General features: G+C 39.1%; 3 protein-coding genes across 4 annotated transcripts in view; 2 read left to right on the top strand and 1 right to left on the bottom strand.

Annotated features, from left to right (window-relative positions):
* Positions 1 to 17,541, top strand: part of KCTD5 (potassium channel tetramerization domain containing 5) — a 140,097-nt gene extending 122,556 nt beyond the window's left edge. Inside the window, exon 7 of the mRNA XM_069107466.1 lies at positions 17,318 to 17,541. Within this exon, the coding sequence (XP_068963567.1) occupies positions 17,318 to 17,344 (27 nt within the window). The 3' untranslated portion in view covers positions 17,345 to 17,541. The remainder of the gene's footprint in view (positions 1 to 17,317) is intronic.
* LOC138176672 (elongin-B) overlaps positions 1 to 17,901 on the top strand; it is a 497,250-nt gene that overhangs the window by 47,453 nt on the left and 431,896 nt on the right. The gene's annotated exons all lie outside the window — the stretch shown is intronic.
* LOC138176619 (serine protease 27-like) overlaps positions 1 to 17,901 on the bottom strand; it is a 100,587-nt gene that overhangs the window by 25,009 nt on the left and 57,677 nt on the right. The window lies entirely within an intron of this gene.

The raw sequence follows: 17,901 nt of genomic DNA, 5'->3' as shown, positions 1-17,901 counted from the left end.
AGAGGTAGGTGCTATTATCCCTCCCATTTCACAGTTGAGAAAACTGAGGCAAAGAAAGATTAGGTGACCTGACCAGGGCTATACAGTTAGTAAAAAAGAGTCTGATGCCGGATTAAAACTCAGGTGTTTCTGACGCCAGGCCCAGGGCTCTGGGCATCCGACGCCACCTAGTGGTCACAAGTAAACAGGGTGTCCCGACAGTCTAGTAAAACTTTAGGCTTTAAAGGTTTTAGACTTTTAAAAGCGACTTCAGGATTATTCGGGACACCCTGTATGTGCCAATTGTCCTCCCCTCCACCGCAATGTAAATTACCTGAAAGCAGAGGCTATTTTGTTCTTCTTTGCCTCCCCAGCACCTAGAACGGTGCCTGGCATACAGTAGGTGTTTAATGAAGGCTTGCTGATTTATTGATATAGTGCAGTTTAGTTACAATGCTTTGATGATTTTCTTTTGAAAAAATAACATCGCCTGGACAATTGCCACTTATGAGGGGAGATGCGTGCCTATAGGTGATTACAATTGATTTATGTTAAACTAAGCACGATTTCATTGGTCATCATAGAGATAGATCGCATCATTTTAGATTTTTATGATTTGAAGTGTCTGGCATGTAGCGGGTATTTAATAGATGGAGGATTATTGGATTGAGTTGAGTTAAAAGAACCAGAGGAAGGCCTCCAGCATCCCTGCTTCCTCAATGGAGGATTTATGGAAAGACATGAACTAGAATTGTATGGGATGAAATGTGTAGGAGAAATTTTATGTAGGAGAAAATTGAGTCCCAGAGAGGTGAAACCTCCTATGTTAAACAGCAAATTGGTGATGGAATGAGGACTAGAACCCAGATCTCCTCTGTGTTAGATTTTCTTTGCGGTATAAAGAAGAATGTGGCAGATGAAGTTGAAACCCTGGTGCAAGTAATGCTGTGGGGAAGCCAGGCACAGGGGCTTGGTCTCAGTGAAAAAACCCTGGGGAGCAACTTTGATAGCTGCTCAAAGCCCCTTCTCCAAAGGGTTTCTTCCTTTTTTTTTCTCTTTCTGTAACTAGCCTTAATCTGATCTCCCTGGGGATCTTCTGGGATGGTGTTGGCAGATACCTTCTCTCAGTATCTCAGCTGAGGCAGTCAGCTGAGGTTGGATTTAAGAAGCTTCACTAAGGAATTAAGAGAAAGAATAAAACCAAACCAAGTACAGGAACAGAACTCTCATTTTTACCAAAGCTTATGATACATTCTTTAGGTTAACAAGTAGCTTGATTTCTGTGGCAGTTGAGGGTTCGCAGAATGCTTTCATTACAACATCTATATGAGGTAGGGAAAGCAAGTGTTGTTATCCACGTTTTTCAGATGCGATAACTGAGGCACAAAATAATGAAATGACTTTGGCCAAGGTCACACTGCTAGCATCTCTTCTTGTCTCTGCTCATAACAAGAGAAAGATTTTATATGATGGTTTCCCCCATCCTGATTCACTCAGGTTTGCTGATCAACCTTTCCCTGGGTGGAAAAAATTGATTACACCCTTCTCAATGAAAGAATTTAAAGCTGATTTTGTACCTCTCCTTCATCACATTGACTAATTATTTGGATTGCACATTCTACCAAGGCAAAGCAAAGTGGGGGAAAAGCACTGGAATTACAGGAAACCTACAATTGAATTCCCAGCTGTGACATTTATACCCCACTGACTCAAAACCTGAATTATCATTTCTCTTTGGTTTTTTTTTTTTGCTTTTTTGGAGGGGGCAATTGGGGTTAAGTGACTTGCCCAAAGTCACACGGCTAGTTAAGTGTTAAGTGTTTGAGACTGGATTTGAACTCAGGTCCTCCTGACTCCAGGGCTAGTGCTCTATTTACTGCACCACCTCTCGTTCCTCTTTTATAGGTGAAGAAACTAAGAGAGTTCAAGTGACTTGACCATGGTCACAGAACTGGCCTTGAAGTCAGGAAGATTTGAAACCAAGTTCCGTCTCTGGCGTTTGCTGATTGTGAGATGCTGGGAAGTCACTTTTCCTCTAAGTGCTCAAGGCAGCTCTCTTAGACTATAAGTGGCAGAAAAGATGCCAACCTACATTGGTAGAGAGAGTTTCCTCCTCTGGCAGTTTCCTATGCCAATAAAATCACAGGACTAGTCCCTGTCCATGGGTTTTTCTAAGACTTTATAATCCTCAAGGCATTATACAAATGTGAATTATTACTGATTTGGGAAGGTTTTTATTATGCTCTAGTTTATATAGGGGATAGGTAATTGTTGTCTTCAAATGCCTGAATGATTTTTATGTGCAAGAGGAATTAGTCTTGTCCTGTTTAGTCCCTAGGACTGAATTAGCACCATTATTCCAAGTTACAGAAAGACAGATTTTGTTTCAATATGAGGGAAATCTTTCTAACAATTAGAGGTATCTAGTCCTTGAATGGGTAGCCAGGGGGTGTTAGTGAACTCCTGGTTACTAGAGGTGTTTGATCTGGTGAACCCTAATCAAATCACCTCTACTACTGTTCCAGGACTGGGTGTGTCAATCTATTCCCCTAAGCTCTCACTCACCAACCATCCCTATAATTTTCTATGCTAAAGGCCATTACTTCCTTATGCGTGTTGTTTTTCCCTTTAGAATGTAAACTACTTGAAGGTAAGAAATGTCTTTGCTTTGGTATTTGTATTCCTTGCACTTAGCACAGTGTTTGGCACTTAGTGAATACTTAATGCTTCCCCCATTCATTTCATTCATTGTCATTTTCATTCATTCATCTACTCTTATTTGATATTGAAGCCTTCCCAGATCTTTTTTTGGATCCTAAATCTCATCCAGATTGTTAATTATTGCTTACATCTACAAATTGATAAACATACTATCAGTGCCTGCAGTTGTCATTGATAAAAATGTTAAATAGAACAGAGAGAGTCATAGATACTTGGGACACTCCACTGGAGATCCCCTGCTAAATTGACATTGAGTCATTAATGTCATTGTCATTAATTCAGACATTCAATCAGCTTCACATCCTATTAATTGTAATATCATCTAGACCAAGATTTGGCACAAATCTGCTAGAGACTATTTTGTTAATAAGAATAATTCTAATTTTAAATGTATTTGCTTAGACAGAGAAATTCCAAGGGACAGGCATCTAGTCTGCCTTTGAAAGTCTCCCTGACACAAGTTATTTACACTCACAATCTATAATATTCCCCCTCCAAAAGACAAGATTTGTAATCAAGATTAAACAGTCCTGGAGGAGAAACCCAGAGGTCAGAGTAAAGGAAGCAGTTAAGTTCTGCCAACCAGTTGTCTTCAAACAACTTTAAAATAACACCTCAAACTGAATTCTGGAGTGGCAGAAACAATAAAAGGTCAAAGAAGACGAAGACAACTTGGGGGGCCAGAAGAAAAGTTCTGAGACACGGGGGTGAGGGTTGACCCAGAGCCCATGTAGTGGCAACACCAGCTGTGGACCTTGGAGGTGGCAGCAGCAACAGCAACAACTTTGGGAGTTCTTAAGCCAGAAATGGTAAGGGGATCTGACAACTGGTCAGAAAGTGATTAAAGGGGACCTCTGTGTTAGCACTGGGTGCAGTACAAGGTACTGTTTGGCAGCTCAATTGCCTATATCTCCTTCTGGGTTGTAGTTCTAGGGCAAAGAAGGATTCCTGTAGTCACAATGAATTAGGGGCCCTGAGGAGAAGTATCACTTTTTATCCTAAGAGAGTAGGGCCCCTGAGGAACAGTATCACTGGTGGCTACAAAGGATCAGGGACCCTTCCTGGGTAAAGACCAGAGTACTCCTAAAGTCCAGGAGAACGTGACTACACCTTTCCCAGGATCATACCACTTTGGAAGCACCAAAAACTTCTTAGCCCCCCAAACTAGCCCTGAAAACAGTAGTTCACAAAAGCCTGAAGCTTGGGAAAGTCCACCCCCCCTTCCCACTCCCACCCTGGGAACATGAAGTTCAAAGGAAAGAAATAGGCTGGGAAAATAAGCAAACAACAAAAGAAGTTGGCCGTGAAAAGCTATTATATTGACAAACTCAGAAGAAGACAACAATTTCAAAATGGCTATAAGCAAAGCCTCAAAGGAAAAAAAATGTGATTTGGACACAAGCCCAACAGGATTCCTGGAAGAGCTAAAAAATGATTTAAAAATCAAATAAGAGTGGTAGAAGAAAACTTGAGAAAAAAATGAGAGTGATGTAAGAAATTATAAAAAGGCAATTAACAGCTTGGTAAAAGAATCACACGCAAAAAAATATACTAAAGAAAATAACACTTTAAAAAATAAAATTGGCCAAATGGAAAAAGAGGTACAAAACTTCACCAATAAACATAATTTCTTAAAAAGCAGAATTGACCAAATGGAAAAAGACCTACAAAAGCTTACTGAAGAAAATAATTCCTTAAAAATTAGAATTGGGCAAGTAGGAGCTAATGACTCCATGAGATATCAAGAAACAATAAAACAAACTCAAAAGAAAGAAAAAATGTGAAATATCTCATCAGGAAAACAACTGACTTGGAAAATAAATTGAGAAGAGATAATTTAAGAATTATTGGACTGCCTGACAATCATGATCAAAGAAGGAGCCTAAAGATAGAAAGAGAAATTCCATTTAATATAATTACTGACATTATAAACTACTTGGGAGTCTATGTGCCAACATAGACCCAGGGACTATGTGAATACAATTACAAAACACTTTTCACACAAATATGAACAGATTTAAACAATTTGAGAAATAGTAATTGATCATGGGTAGGCTGAACCACTATAATGAAAATAGCAATTCTATCTAAAATTAATTTACTTAGTGCCATACCAATCAATTTGCCAAAGAATTATTTATAGAGCTAGAAATAAATAATAACAAAATTCATCTGGAAGAACACAAGGTCAAAAATATCAAGATAATCAATGAAAAAATATAAAGGAAGCAGTACCAGATTTCAAACTATATTACAAAGCAATAATCATCAAAATCTAGTATCAGCTAAGAAATAGAGTAGTGGATCAGTGGAATAGATTAGGTACACAATACATAGTAGTAAAGGACCATCTAATGTTTGGTAAACCCAAAGAACCAAGCTTTTGGGACAAGAATTCACCATTTGACAAAAATTGCTGGGAAAATTGAAAGGCAGTTTGACATAACCCAGGCATAGATCAATATTTCACACTGTATACTAAAATAGGGTCAAAATGGGTACATGATTTAGACAGTAAGGGTGATATCATAAGCAAATTAGGGGAGCATGGAAAAACTTTCAGATCTATGGATAAGGGAAGAGCTTATGACCAAACAAGGGATCAGGGGATAGTGGGAAGTAAAATGGATACTTCTGATCACATTAAATTAAATTAGAAGGAAAGAAGGAAATGGGGAAAAAAACAACAGTAAGCTTCTCTTATAAAGGCTTTATTTCTCAAATACATAGGGAAACTGAACCAAATTTATAAAAATAAGAGCTATTCCTCAATTGATAAATGTTCAAAGGATATGAATAGTCAGTTTTCAGATGAAGAAATCAAAGCTATCTATAGGCATATGAAAAAAATGTTCTAAATCATTATTGATTAGAGAAATGCAGATTAAAACAACTCTGAGGTACCATCTCATACTTATCAAATGGCTAACATGAAAGGAAAAGGAAAATTGCTGAAGGGGATGTGGAAGAATAGGAGCAATAATATACTTTTGGTGGTGTTGTAAAGGGGTCCAACTATTCTGGAGAACAATTTGGACCTGAGCCCAAAGGGCTATAAAATGATGCCTATCTTCTGATCCAGCAGTACTGCTCTAAGGACTCATCAAAGAAGAGGGAAAAGGGCCTATAGGTGCAAAAATATTTATAGCAGTTCTTTTGAGGAAATTGAAATTGGAAATTGAGGGGGATGCCCATCAATTGGGGAATGGCTCCACAAGTTATGGCATATTATTGTGATGGAATACTTTTGTGTTATAATAAATGACAAGCAGGATGGTTTCAGAAAAACCTAAGAAGCCTTATATGAACTGATGCAAAGTGAAGTGAGCAGAACTAGAACATCATACACAACAGCAATATTGTAACAATGATCGACTATGGAAGATTTAGCTACTCTGATGAATACAATGAAGCAAGACAATTCCAAAGGATCCATTATGAAAAATGTCATCCACCTTCAGAGAGAGAACTGATGAGCTCCAAGTGCAGATTGAAGCATACTTTTTTTTTTACTTTCTTTATGTTTCTTGCTTTTTATTGTTGTTTTGCAATATGGGTAATATAGAAATATTCTTTGCATGACTTCACATGTATAATTGATAAACTATTTCTTGCCTTTTCAATAAGTGGTAAAGGAGTGAGAGGGAGGGAAAGAATTTGGCACTCAAAATTTTTTAAAAATAAATTTAAAAGTAAAAAGTAAACAAAAAGATTAAACAAGACAGTTTAGATATCAGTATTTGATTCATCAAATAGAACAATAGCAACTTAATTTTTGATACATCCTAAAGAATCATTTCCCTAAAATCATACAATATCTTTTTAACCATTCCCCCCACATAATCTCCTTTTAACATAGACAAAAGTGAACTTGACATACTTATTTTGATTGCCTTTTAATATGATCAATACCCTAATCAATTTTAGGGAGAATTTTTTCCTGGGTTGATCAGGTCTTTTCCTTTGGAAGCTGGTTGAACCTCTGATAAGGATGAAGCAAAAAGGCTTTATATTAGGACATCACTTTCCTTTATTCAAGGGAAAACTGATTAGGCCTTTTACTCAAATGAGACCAAGGATCTGTATCAGCAATGCCATATTCACAATGCCTATAGAGATTACAAATATGCTGATATAATTATCCATCACAAAATACATCATGTTTGCCATATGGGGAAATAAACTAGAAAATTTATTAAGATACCAAAAGACTGAGACCCAAAACCAGAAAGTGAAAGCCATCAGAGTAGTTATGACATTGGCACAGGTAGATAAAGTAGAAAGCACCCACATTTTCAAGCCTTTAAAACAGAACAGGCCACCTCAGGCAAAGGTCCTCCTCTCCCCACTCACAGCAACCACCCAGCATGCTCCCAGCAGCTCCGGCCCCTGGCAGTGCTCAGCAGGGGTCCTTAGCAGAAAAGTCCTTAGCAGTCCTAACTTAAAAAAAAAAAAAAAGTTTATTTCCCCAAAAAAGGGCTTCGCGCTGCCGCTGCCTCTGCTGCTGCCGCAACCGCAACCGCCGCCAACCGCCGCCAGCAACCGCAGGACCGTTAGCTCGGCTTTCACTTTCTCTCGCTTTCCGCTTTCTCTTGCTCTGCTATGTCAGCACGTCCATGGGGCATGGAAGATCTTTAAATCCCATAACCCTTACATTCGGCCCCAAGATCTTTCATGTCCCTTACTTGGTAAAAATACAGTAGGAATAACTGGTGTCAACAAAATTTCACAACAATATAACAAGAATAGCACACAATAAACACAAAAAAACATATTTTAGGGTGAGGCTTGAGCACAAGCTCCCCATCATTCCCCCCACCCCAAACAAATGGGGCCCCAAAATCTTGTGGTAAGGGGTGAAGATCTCTTCTTCTATTTCTTTTATCTGGGCTGGGGTTTGGCCTATCTCCTATTCCCCCTGAAGGTGGGGCAAACTTGGATACAAAGATTCAGATTCAGAAATACCTGCAGGGGTGGTTCCTGCTTCCCTGTTCATTCTAATGCTAAGTACCTTTTCTTGGTACAGCTTATGCAGCTCTTCAGTTGGAATACCATCTATTCTTCTAAAGTCCACCCCAGCTCTTAATAGAGCAGTGAACAGTTCCCTTCTTGTGGGTCTATTTTGTCTCTGAATCCTCTGGCTGTTTACTCTTCTCTCTCGAGGCAATTTGTCTTTTTCCCATTCCCCTAAATCACTTAATTGTGAAATCTTATCCAGCACCTCTGAAAGAGGGTGCCCTATTTCTCCAATTAATAGAGTCAGAATTAGGTGCTTATATGCAGGAGGAGCCGTCTTCAGTATGATATTTCTATGAGGAACTCCTAGGGGGGTATCATAATATGCATTTGCATCTCCAATCAGGATAGCAGTTTTCATTACCTCCTCCTTTAGCTTTCTCATACAGTCTCTAAGTGAGTACCAGGGTCTGTCTCCCCTAGGCCACATAGATTCAGTCGGAAATATCAATAGCTCTTCTGCAGCTAAAGCTAGAAGATTAGTTTTGTTATTTCCTCCTTGCATATGGTGATCCCTAAAAGCCTGGTGTACAAAAGGATTCTGACTGATACTTATGAATTTTAAACAGTCCTCATTGTCCAGTGTTATTCCTCCTGTGCCTTCATCAGTGATTCTTACTATCCAAGACACTAAAGACTCCCCCATTCTTTGGGTAAATCTACTCAATATATCAGTGATCTCCTGTTGAGTGAAATCCTCAATTATCTCCCTGGACTCTGTTTTGCCTCGGTGGTTCTCCTGCCTTCTTCTTCGTATGGGGAGAGCTTCTACATTAGGAGACTCCTCATCTAACCTTGTTCCATTCTCCTCACACACATTCTCCTGGAAGCTGTCAGGGCAACTCTGCCCAGCCTGTACAAAAGCTGCATGCACATTCCTTCTGCTAGTTTTTTGCTTCCTTTTAGCTACATGAACAGTAGCTTGCTCCTGGACCACATGAGTCCCTCCAGTTTGCTCTTCTGAGTGCTGTGACACAGAAGAATCCTCAGGCAAACCAGCTGACTCCCTAGCCATCCGAGCTCTTTCCTTCAGCAGCTTATCCCTACTTTTACACATAAGGCGATAACTTGTTAGCAGCACCCAGCCTCTCCTGCACACTCCTGCCAGTTCTTTGCCTGGTTCTATGGGTATTGCTTTCAAACATCTTTCCAAATCTCCAGGTTCTCCCTCTTTTAGCCTTGGTTCCCAGTTTTCACAGGGCCCTGTGCTTTTAGCCCATTCTCTGGCCAGAGAGGAATAAGGCAAATCCTCCCAACCTGGAATAGCCATTTCTCCCTCTAAAGCCCCACTGCTTCCAAATAGAGGCCTGACATTTTGTGATCCCATCCTGGTCGCCAAATGTATCAGCAATGCCATATTCACAATGCCTATAGAGATTACAAATATGCTGATATAATTATCCATCACAAAATACATCATGTTTGCCATATGGGGAAATAAACTAGAAAATTTATTAAGATACCAAAAGACTGAGTCCCCAAACCAGAAAGTGAAAGCCATCAGAGTAGTTATGACATTGGCACAGGTAGATAAAATAGAAAGCACCCACATTTTCAAGCCTTTAAAACAGAACAGGCTACCTCAGGCAAAGGTCCTCCTCTCCCCACTCACAGCAACCACCCAGCGCGCTCCCAGCAGCTCCGACCCCTGGCAGTGCTCAGCAGGGGTCCTTAGCAGAAAAGTCCTTAGCAGTCCTAACTTTAAAAAAAAAAAAGTTTATTTCCCCAAAAAAGGGCTTCGCGCTGCCGCTGCCTCTGCTGCTGCCTCAACCGCAACCGCAACCGCCGCCAGCAACCGCAGGACCGTTAGCTCGGCTTTCACTTTCTCTCACTTTCCGCTTTCTCTTGATCTGCTATGTCAGCACGTCCATGGGGCATGGAAGATCTTTAAATCCCATAACCCTTACAGGATCTTAGACAAAAACACTGAAAAAATATGATTTTTAAAAATAATTCTAAAATAGGGGATGGGGGACATGATCAGTTAATCAATAAGCATTTATTAAATAGCTGTCACTTACCAGGCCCTGTGCCAAGTGCTAGAGATATAAAGTCAAAACCCAAATGGTTCCTGCCTTCATTACATTCTGAGAAATCAGGTATACATACATATCTGTGTATGCATGTATGTATATGTATACACACATACACACATATATGTACATACCAGAATATCTAATTCAAAACAGGTAGCTGGGGAGGGGAGGGCAATAGCAGTTCGATGGAATTAAGAAAATCTTCACATAGAAGGTGAAGCTTGAGCTGAGTCTGGAAGAAAGCCAGGGCTTCCAGGAGGCAGAGGTAAGGAGAGAAAGCATTCTCGGCACTGGAAAGGCACATAGATAGTTCTATGAGAGAGACCGCAAGTAGGCTAGTATGATGAAGCCATAGAGAACATTAAGGAGAGTAATTTGTAAGTAGCCTATAAAGGTAGGGAGGGATCAGGCTGTAATGAGCTTTAAATGTCATGGAGTGGAGTTTATATTTTATCCTGGAAGCAATAGGGAACCATCGGATTTTATTGAATAGCGGAGTGGCATCATCAGACCAGCATTTTAGGGAAATCACTTTGATGGCTTTGTGGAAGATGAAGTAGGGAGATACTTGAGGCAGAGAGACCAAGGAAGAAACTTTGCTTATAGGCTAGATGAGAGGTAATGAGGTCCTAAACTAGGATGGGGTGAGTAGAGAGAAGGGGGGTATATCTGAGATATATTGTATGGATAGAAATTTAAAAAAATTTAATAACTGTTTGGATATATAGGGTGAGTCAAGTCAAGTCAATGAGTATGGAGGTCATGGGAAGAACTCACCATTGGGAAAAGAGTACCATAGGAGGTATATCCCAGGGTAAGAATGCCACAGGGGTACAGAGGACTTTCAGGGTGAGAAGGCAGCTGAGGTATGGTGCCAAAATCCAGAAAGTCAGAAGTAGATTTGAGAAAAGAAAGTGAGAGTGAAGAGGCAAGGAGAAACCAGAGTTGTGAAATTGGGTGACTGAAAGAATGATGGCGTCCTTAATAGTCATAGGGATCTTTGTAAGATGGGTGGAACTGGAAGAAAAGATAGAGCTGTATTTTGGACATGGTGAAATTGAGCTGCCTACAAAGGATACAGTTTGACTGGGCAGTTTGTGATGTAGAACTGGTGAAAGGAGAAGCTAGGACAGAGCCTTGAGGTATAACTACAGTTAGTGGGTCTGATCCAACAAAAGAAACTGAGAAGGAACAGTCAGATACATAGGGTGAAAATGAAGAGAGTATCATTTCAGGAAAATACAGAAAGGATGGAATATCCAGAAGACAGTGGCCAATAGTGTTAAATACTGGAGAGGTCAAGAGTGATGGGGATTGGGAAAAGAGCATAGATTTGGCAATAAAGAGAGATCTAGAGAGAGTATCAATATCAACAATAAAGAGTATCTAGAGAAAGCAACTACATTTGAGTGATGGGGTCAGAAAGCAGATTAGAGAGGTTTGAGAGGAGAGGAACTGAAGGGATCCAGTGCAGTGACTTTTTCAAGGACTTTGACTGAGGATGGAAAAGCCTGTAGGATTATAACTAATAGGGATGGCAGGATCTAATAAAGGTTTTCCATTTTTTATCAAGGATAGAGGAGACTTGGGCGTGTTTATGGTTTCCAAGGAGGGCAAGAGAAAAATTGTAGATTAGAGATGGAGGGGAGGTCAATGGGGACAATATACTGGAGAAGACAAGACAGTATGGGGTCAAGATACATGTAGAGTGGTTGGCCTTGGCAAGAAGTCTCATCATTAGGGACTGTGATAAAGGAAGAGAGTTGAGCTGAAATAGGAGGGTTATGAGATGAGGAGGGGAAAAATTAGCTCCCATAAAATGGCCTTTATTTTCTCTGCAAAGTATGAGGTGAAGTCTTCATGAGGAGATAAGCTATGGGAGGTTTGAGGGAAGAAGAGAAGGTCTAGAACATCCACTTGATGAGTAGAATAAAAAAACAATTAGGGAGGAGTGAAAAGATTGCTCTGTCACAGTGAGGTGTCAGTTGGGTTTGGATAACACAAATCACAATTGGGTGATTTCCTACAGCTTTTTCAGGATTAAGGGTGTAGGAACAGAGGGAGGTAGATGATAGGAATGTCTCAGGATTGGCTTCGGCAAACTGTGAGTGGTGATAGGACAAAGGAGAAAGGGATTAAAAAGTAGAGAATGGCACAGAGGTGAATTGTTTCACTAAGGGATCAAGATGGGAAAAAGATGAGTATTTGGACAGTAAGGATGATGAACTGGGAAAGAACCCAGGGGAAGAGACTAAAGGTCATGATGAGGTCAAAGAATGCGTTTAGGAGTCAGGTATGAGGAAAGATGGAATGGCAAATTATGATCAGATAAAGGAGGTTTTGAGTTTTTTTATCTTAAAAGTGGAATGTTTGTGGGTGATGGGATGATCAAGAATGACTCCTGTGTGTGTAGCTGAGGTAGAATGAAGGAGTAGGTCATGAGAGTTAATTAGATTGAGGAAATGGGATGTTAGGGTATTGGAAGGAAAATCTACATGTATGTTGAAGTCCCCTAGCGTGAAGGCAGAAGTAGGGGTGGAGAGGAACACTGTGAGCCAGGTCCTGGATTCGTTAAAAAAGGAAGAAGGATGTCCTGGGGGTTGGGAAGTCCTTATATGGCATAAGACTTGAAGTCCTTCAGCTTTCTGGTTGTCCTCTGGAAGCACTCCAGCTTGTCAAAGCCCTATGCAAATTGTGGCATCCCAAACTAATACTCTCGATGTGATCTGGCCACAGCAGAGTATGTCAGGATTGTCACTTTTCTTTGATAGGTTATTCCTCATTGCAGCTCTAGATTATATTAACTTTTCTGGCTTCCACTGTTGGTGGGTGAGTTTGCTGGGCATTCATATCAGCCTCTTCAGCTAACTTAGATTTGTCTTCCACAATTCCTTTCCTTTGTATCTTCAGAATTTTATTCTTGAAAATTCTAATTTTAAAAAAAGAAACACTTCATTGCTCCTGATAATCCGGAGCCTGAAGAGGCATTCATTCATTCTTTAGTTTCTTCATTTTCCTTTGTAGGTAGGAGCCCAGCCTGCACTATGTACAGGTAGCAGTCCTTTGGTCATTGCTGGTATACAAACACCATTGAGGGCAAGTCTCAGAGAGTCTGCCCTGCTTTCAGCACTTACAGAAAGTGAGTAAGTACTGTACGTAATATGCAACAGGCTTTCAATAGATCAGCTCCCTTATCCTCCCCTGTCTCCTGTCACACATATTCTCCCTCCCTCTCTGTCTCTCTTTGTGTGGCTCTGTCTCTCTTTGTATGGCTCTGTCTCTCTGTGTCTCTGTCTCTGTCTGTGTCTGTTTCTCTGTCTTTCTCTCTGCCTCTGTCTCTCTCTCTGTCTCTGTTTCTCTGTCTCTCTTTGTCTCTCTGTCACTGTCTTTCTTTGTACATACCAACAAACACCTGGTTATAGCATCTTAGAAAGGTTGAAGATCAAATTGAAGAAAATGAGACAAATAAATGAAGAACATGGGATTTCTACAATAATATGTTAGCTTGTGTGTTTGGTCACTCTGATGATTGGCTTTGACCATAATGTAATCTGCAGGTTCTATTAACTTTTATCAAGACTAAAGGGAATAATAAAAAAAAGATGAATTCACATTTACAATGTCTGCAGGTGACTAGGGAAGGGGCATTAAAAAACTTTTAAAAATGAAGTATTTTGTTGTGTATACATATTGTGTGTGTATATATCTATGTATACATTTAATATTCTCTCATCTAAATTTAATTTTAAATATGAGGTTAAAAAACATTGTTTTTGTCATCTACTTATGTGATCCAAGTACCTTTACATCAAACATGACTTGATTTTTTAGACATTTCTACTATACATACAAAGATTAAATGGCATTGTGTTTTTATAAATTCCTTGAGAAAACCAATTTTTCTTTACTTCTCCATTGTGTTTTTCACATAATAAAGATTATTTCTGTTAAAAAGAGAAGAACCTACTATGTGCTAAGCACTTTATAAATATTATCTCATTCTATCCTTGCAATAGCCCTGGGAGGTAGGTGTGCTATTATTATTTCCATTTTACAATGGAAAAAACTGAGTGACTGTATGACCAGGGTCATACTACCAGCAAGTGCCTGAGGCTGTATTTGAGCTCAGATCTTCCTGACTCCAAGCTCTATTTACTGTGCCACCTAGCTGCCTTTGCTCAGTGTTCCTTTACTATGAATCACTCTCCCACCTTCTCCTTAAAAGGGATAATGTCTCCAAAAATGGGTATCAAACAAGTGCTCAAGAGAAAAATTGTTGAATGGTTGACAGCTAACTCATCTTTACTTCATTACAAAGCTTTTTTTTTTTTTGGAAGGCAGAAGGCAGGACAATTGGGGTTAAGTGACTTACCCAAGGTCACATAGCTAGTAAGTGTTAAGTGGCTGAGGGCAGATTTGAACTCAGGTTCTCCTGACTCCAGAGCTGGTGCTCTATTCACTGTGCCACCTAGCAGCCCCAAAGCTTTATTTTTAATCTTGAAAGTTAGGACAAATGGAATGTGATGAAAACCTTTTATATGAGAGCAAACTTGAGTGTGGTGGAGAAAGCCTTGGATTTGGAATTAGACTTTGTTGTTCACTAGCCATGTGAAATTGGGTCAGTCTGCTCAGAAGACTCAGTTTCTGTTTCTGTAAAATGAAGATATAATTTCCTGTCTACCTGTCTCAAAGGGCTATTGTAAAGATTTTAAAAAGTGATGAAAAAGAAACCTTTGTAATCTATAAAGTTCTTATCTGAAGTACTTTATCTATACTATAAATTTTATATACCACATATAATATATATACACACTATATACTCTATAAACTATATATACCATATATAATATATACATACTGTATATACTTTAACTATATATACCACATATGGTGTATACACACACATATATACTACAAGCTATACATACCATATATAGTATATATATACCATATATTATAAACTATAGATATACCACATATAGATATATACACTATATATTATAAACAATATATACACTATATAGACTACAAACTATATATATCATACACGGCATATGTACACTATATATACTCCATATTATATGTGTGCAGTATATATACTATATATACTATAAACTATCCCATATATGGTATATATATACACACACTATATATACTATAAACTGTATATACCACCCACCCACACACACGTGTGTGTGTATATACACACTATACATACACATACACTATATATACTATAAATGAGCTAAGGTAGAAGGGAAGGAAACAAGCATTTATTAAGAACCCACTATGTACCAACAAACACCTGGTTATAGAATCTTAGAAAGGTTGAAGATCAAATTGAAGAAAATGAGACAAATAAATGAAGAACGCGGGATTTCTGCAATAATATGTTAGCTTGTGTGTTTGGTCACTCTGATGATTGGCTTTGACCATAATGTAATCTGCAGGTTCTGTTAACTTGTATCAAGACCATATATAAATAAAAGTACTTCTCTAAAAATAAGTAAGGTACAGTACTCAGCAATGTATAAAATACACTCCCTCACTTGCTTATAGACTGAAGGACAAAGCCTGAAAGGAAGGAGGGGTGGGGAAGGAGGCCAAGACCCTCCAATCCATTGAATATGAGAATAGCAGAAGTGAGGGAGAATTTAATGCTGGTGCCTTCTTTCCATAATTGTCTCCAGTTTATCTTGTCTAAATATCTCATTTGCACACAGTAGCTTGCATGTTGTCTCCCCAGTTTAGACTATGAGATCCTTAGAGAAGGGAGTGTTTTAACCCAGTGCTTAACACAGTTCCTGGAACCAGTGGGCAATTAATAAATACTTGTTGACTTGACTTATTAACTTGACCTCTGAGAACACTCTAGTCTCACCTATTACCAAATGTAGGAACACTGCATCCACTACTTTCCTGGTCTTCAAACTTTCTACTGTCATATCCATATTTAGCCACCAGAGGGAAGAAGAGAATAAGGAAAATGACCAGAGCATCTTTAGACTAGGAATGTGGAACTTCGAATTTCAGAGCTTTAAGGTGCTGTAAGACAGATAAACAGCCCGCAGGATGGCTATTACAGGTTCACTCTTGATCTGGTCAGACAGAAAATACACTAAGATGGGGTTAGCAATCTTTATTCTAGTCTAGTTTTCTCAGAAGAAGATTGCTGATAAAGGGAGTGTTATATACTCCTATAGCATTCCCCAATCAATCGAGGCAGGCACACCTTGTGCCCCCTAAATCTCCTCAAGCCTCAGTGGGGGCCAGTTGAGGCACACACAGCATTCTACCTTCAGCATTCAACCCTAAGTTTCCCCCTAAGCCTTGATGGGGGCCAATGAAGGCACACAGCATTTGTGTATTCAACCCTAAGTTTCTCCATTCACTGACCAATGCCCACCTGCTTTATAAGGGCAACAGACAAAGAAGGTATATTACCAAGGATAGCCTCACAAGTTTACGTCACCCCATCCCTGTATCTCACTGCGTAGTTGCGATGTTTGTATTATTTATCATTATATAATGCTGTCCAAGTATGGTGGAGATATTTTGAACCATAATTGTGGGAACTCGTATCTAATACCTGGGAACAAGAGATTGTTATGGCTATGGATCCTGAGAAATGGAACTCTAAGAAATAATAACAGAAATTCACTTTACACACACTAAAATTCACCTTACTTACAGCTACTTTAGAAGATTGAATATGAAATCTGGAAAGGCCCTTAAAATCTGGAAGGTACCCTTAGAACAGTGATTTTCAGAGTGTGACTTGGGGACCCCTATGGATCCCTGAGACTCTTTTAAGGGGTCCTTGAGTTCAAAACTATTGTCATGATACTAAAATATTTTAATTTTTAATGTAAATATTGTTGAATGTAACCCACATAAACAAAAACTCTTGAGTAGGGAAGAAGTCTTCAATAATTTTTAAGAGTGTAAAGGAGTTCTAAAACCATAAAGTTTAAGAATTGCTGCTTTGGAATGTAAAATATAGATTATCAGTGCAAAAAGTGACCTTAGAAGATCATCTAATTAAATTGCTTTTTCATGTTAAAAGTGTATTTGATACATTTTTTAACAACAACACAGTTATTTCCCGATATTCCCCCTCCCCACATTTAACCCTATTTTGTAACAAAGAACAGCATATGCAACATTCTGCACCTGTTGTCCCCAGTCTCTCTCTCAAGGAGAAGCACATATTCTCTGGGAACAAGATTAGTCATTATAATTACACTGAGTTTATTTGCGTTAAATTCAAAAAAGCAACAATTTTGTATTGTAGTTTAAATGTTGTCATATTGTAGTCTAATTTTAAATTGTTTTCTTGGTTCTGCTTGTTTCAATCTGCATTAGTTCATACCTTGCCTCCCTCTGTTTCTCTGAATTTCTCCTATTTATCATTTTTATATTACAGTAATGTTCCATTACATTCATATGTAATCATTGTTCAGTCACTCCCTAACTTATGAATACCCACTTTGTTTCCATTTTTTTTTTTTTGCTACCACAAGAGTGCTGCAATGAATATTCTAACCTACATTAAAATTTTACAGGTTGAGAAATGGATGCCCAGAGAGTGAGAAGTGACTTGCCTAAGAACTGAGTTAATGGAAAAATCAGGCTTCCTGACTTGCAGCTGAAGGTTCTCTCCATTGAACTCTCATATACCCTCTGGAGCTTAAAGAAACAAACTCAAAATGTCTGGATGAATTTCTTTCTGCTCCTTTTTGGAGTTGAAAATGGGACTGAATAAAGGCTATTTGATTGATTCAGACAAGCCTAATAAGGAAAGAATATCTTTCTGAACTTTCAGGGTAATTGATGGCTGATAACTGTTTTTCACATTAAAAAAGCCAGGGTGGCTGAGCTATGGGGATAAGAGGCAGTAAACAATAGTCCTAAAGGCTACATCAGTTTCTTCTCTCCCACACAGAGATTGTCTACAGGCAACAGATTAAAGCAAAGAGATCCAGACACCCCTGGGATGGTGTTATAGGCTGGCCCATTGCATGACTGCTCACATAGCTGGTTGTACAAGAAATAGGGAGGGAGAGGAAGCAGAAAAGAAAAGAGGGAGGGAGGAGAGAGAAGGGGGGAAGAGAAAGAGGAGGGGGAGGAATAAAAGGAGGAGGAGGAG

Source organism: Petaurus breviceps, unplaced genomic scaffold (assembly GCF_028583685.1).
Source record: "Petaurus breviceps papuanus isolate PSGF00001 unplaced genomic scaffold, PetGlider_PUasm1.0 138, whole genome shotgun sequence".
NCBI classification, from domain to species: domain Eukaryota; kingdom Metazoa; phylum Chordata; class Mammalia; order Diprotodontia; family Petauridae; genus Petaurus; species Petaurus breviceps.
This window is presented reverse-complemented; position numbering and strand designations above follow the sequence as displayed.